This window comes from Mytilus trossulus, chromosome 13 (genome assembly GCF_036588685.1).
Source record: "Mytilus trossulus isolate FHL-02 chromosome 13, PNRI_Mtr1.1.1.hap1, whole genome shotgun sequence".
In the NCBI taxonomy this organism is placed as follows: domain Eukaryota; kingdom Metazoa; phylum Mollusca; class Bivalvia; order Mytilida; family Mytilidae; genus Mytilus; species Mytilus trossulus.
In genome coordinates this window covers 18,668,319-18,671,445 of record NC_086385.1, presented here as the reverse complement: position 1 = coordinate 18,671,445, position 3,127 = coordinate 18,668,319, and the positions used below count along the sequence as shown (strand labels likewise).

The 3,127-nt window shown below is 33.1% G+C and overlaps 1 protein-coding gene across 1 annotated transcript; it reads left to right on the top strand.

Annotated features, from left to right (window-relative positions):
• The first annotated feature begins 854 nt into the window (after positions 1 to 854).
• Positions 855 to 2,634, top strand: LOC134695096 (submandibular gland secretory Glx-rich protein CB-like). The gene is made up of 2 exons (XM_063556284.1): positions 855 to 969; positions 1,967 to 2,634. The coding sequence occupies exons 1-2, from the start codon at positions 967 to 969 to the stop codon at positions 2,507 to 2,509; spliced, it is 546 nt and encodes a 181-aa protein (XP_063412354.1). The 5' UTR covers positions 855 to 966; the 3' UTR covers positions 2,510 to 2,634.
• The last annotated feature ends 493 nt before the right edge of the window (positions 2,635 to 3,127 follow it).

The window sequence follows — 3,127 nt, the reverse complement described above, 5'->3', positions numbered from 1 at the left end:
TTATATTAGGTGAAAGAAATTAAAACTTATCCCACAAATAAAAGGAATCAAATCGTACGACCTCGTTGATTGGTGTAGAATAAACCTGTCATATTTTATTTATTTGAAACTAAAACAGATATGTAGATAAAACTCAAAGATCTGATTACCAATATCATTATGTGAAACTCCTTAAAAAATTTATTCCTAACATCCATTTTCAACAAATTATCACTTTGTTTTGCCTAAAAAATTCGTAGTTTTAAAACAAATAGTTTAAGAACAAAATTGTCAATTATTTAGCACATAACCATTATCAAACGACCTGTTAAAGAGATCCTCAATCGCAAAAATAATCAGAGCACCAAAGACTACCAAATACTCATTGGAGAGTTGCAAGTTTTTATTATGCAAAATAAGCGATTCGTACTCCTTAGGCCTATGGTTTCATTTTATTTATACATTGATATCAGAATGTTTCCTATACATTGTGTTACTATGCAAGTTATTACTATACTAAGATAAGTTCTGAGTACAGTTGACCAACAGTCAAAAGGTACCAACCATAAACAATGTAAACAATTAAAAAAACACATGCTTTATTCACATCGTGGGAATAACAGTTTGTCTTGACTTCGAATATATTCTGTTTCTGCATAACAAAAGATGATATTTAAATTGTATTTTAAAATTGTTAATTATATAACACTGGCTGTGATATGTGTAAATTTTGGATCTGTACGTGGGAAAAGGCGTTCTTTTGTTATATGTAAACCCCGATTCTGACCTGTAATTGTGATAGAAATGCTAATCTTATTGTTATTTTGAATCTACTTAGTATCACGAGACAAGATAATAGGAAAACATAGCATTACGTGTATAGCACCCTAGACCACGATCTTATAAATTTCAGTATATATAAATACCATATCAGAGAAGTCAAAACAGAGACAGTAAAACGCTGTGGAAAAACGACTTAAAACCGTCATGGTAAGTATTTTTGAAAAGCTAGACCATTTTTTTTTCTTATTTAATTTAAAAAAAAGTTTTTGTAAACAGTCAACGGGTATAAGAGTAATTGTTCGTTTAATGTGACAGTTAAGAACTTTATGTTATGTATTGGCAGTGTCAGTGAGTAAAACAGGGAATCATCCTAGACAGGAACCTGTGATTCAGTTATTGTAGTTTGTTGCTGTGTATATAGTCATCAAAGGTACCAGGCTAATTATTTAATACACCAGAAGCGCGTTTCGTTCATACCAGTGACGCTCAGATCAAAATAATTAGAAAGCTTAATAAGTTTAAAGTTGAAGAGCATTGAGGACCTAAAACTCCCAAGAGTTGTGCCAAATACGGCTTAGGTAATCTATGCCTGTGATAAGAACATCCTTAATAATTCGAATAATAATTCTTGCTTTCTTTATTTTTTTTTGTACCTTCACAGGCCATTAGTTTGTTTTACTTTTGTCATTGTGGGGGCATGTAATTCATTTGTTGCAAAAAAACAAGGCAAATTCATAGATTCATTTTTTTCTAAATATTTTGTCATCAGTAAAATCTATGTAAGTTAAAGAGTTCAACCAAAAGATGGAATGCCCGTACCATTCAGTCAGGCGATATCAGATATTCCACTCTATTTTGCTGTTTAATGTCCATGGGGACTAATTTATTTTATCGAAGCGTTCATTTACTTCGGTGTTGCAATGTATCTTTGAGAGAAAATACTTCATTAAGTGACATATGTTACAATAACCATATTCATTTTCAAAAAAATAGGAATATATTCATTTTCATTTTAAAGTTTAACCATCGAGTGTAGGTTGAGTTGAACAAAGAGCAATCCACTTATGTCTTTTCCCATTCTAAAGTGAATATAGTCACTTACAAATATAAGTTTACCAGGCACTTTGACAAAACATGTGCATAACAATCACCAAATTAACTTTTTTAGAGCGCACTGTTAACAAGGTTTTATTTTACGTTACAGAAAATGAGACATACAGTATTACTTGTTTTGGTGTGCTGTGTCATTAACGTTTCCTATAGCCGAAAGTTGCCTGGATTACCTAATCAGTCAGGGGAAGATCAAAGACCTCCTATGAATGATCAACAAAGCCAGAAAGCACATAAATCACACAGACAATCAGTGGAAGCGAACAAGCCTCCACCAAACGATGAAGAAAACCAGGAACTACCCAGTCAGTCAAAGGAAGAGAAAAGACCTCCGACAAACGACGAAGAGAACCAGGAATTACCCAGTCAGTCAAAGGAAGAGAAAAGACCTCCGACAAACGATGATCAGAGCCCAATAGAACATGGACCACCCAATAGAAAGGACGAAAAAAACAGGCCTGCAAGAAAGTATAGGGAAGACAGTAAAGAACCGGGATCACTCGATCGTTCAGATGGTGACAAAACTGCGTCGCGTAAAAATAAAGCGAAAGGGAAAGGTCGTCGTCCAGGGAGAAAGCCAGACAACACCAAACGTATCAATTCAAACTGGGAAAAGAAAATGTTCCAACAGATATGAAAAATGAAAACAAACCACTTTAAAATGAACAATCAAACATCAGCCTTGAATTTTTATGTGTGGAACTTTTTAAATTTAAATTGACTCTCTCCAATGCTTTCAAATTTTTCTATCCCCTCTGAACATACCGGTATTTTAAATAAAGAAAGTCCTTGCAGAGTTGATGTTTTTTTGGTGTTTTTTTTTCCATGATGCTATAATCTTTTGTTTTAAATAAGAAGATGCGGTATAGTTGCCAATGAGACAACTGTGCAAGTCAACTTACCAGAGTTCACATCCTACCTGACTACAATTAAACAAAATAATAACATACACACCTTTAAACGGCAACAAATTTTTGTGGTTTATATTTCATGGATTTTCAAACAACACGCCGTGAAACATGCAAAGTGTCTATTTATCCTAACATATCAACTTTCTTTGTTATACTTATGGTAAAAACTTTTAATAAAAAGAGTGTTGATTACCTTAATATTACATAACTGGTAATCTGTCTAATTGGGTACTTTTTGCCGTCTAAAATAAAATGTAAAAAATCCTTTGGTCGTTCAGTAACTGTGATTCAAACTTGGTCGTTGGGTTGTCTAGTAACAAAACTACTTAATAGGATTTTGCAAA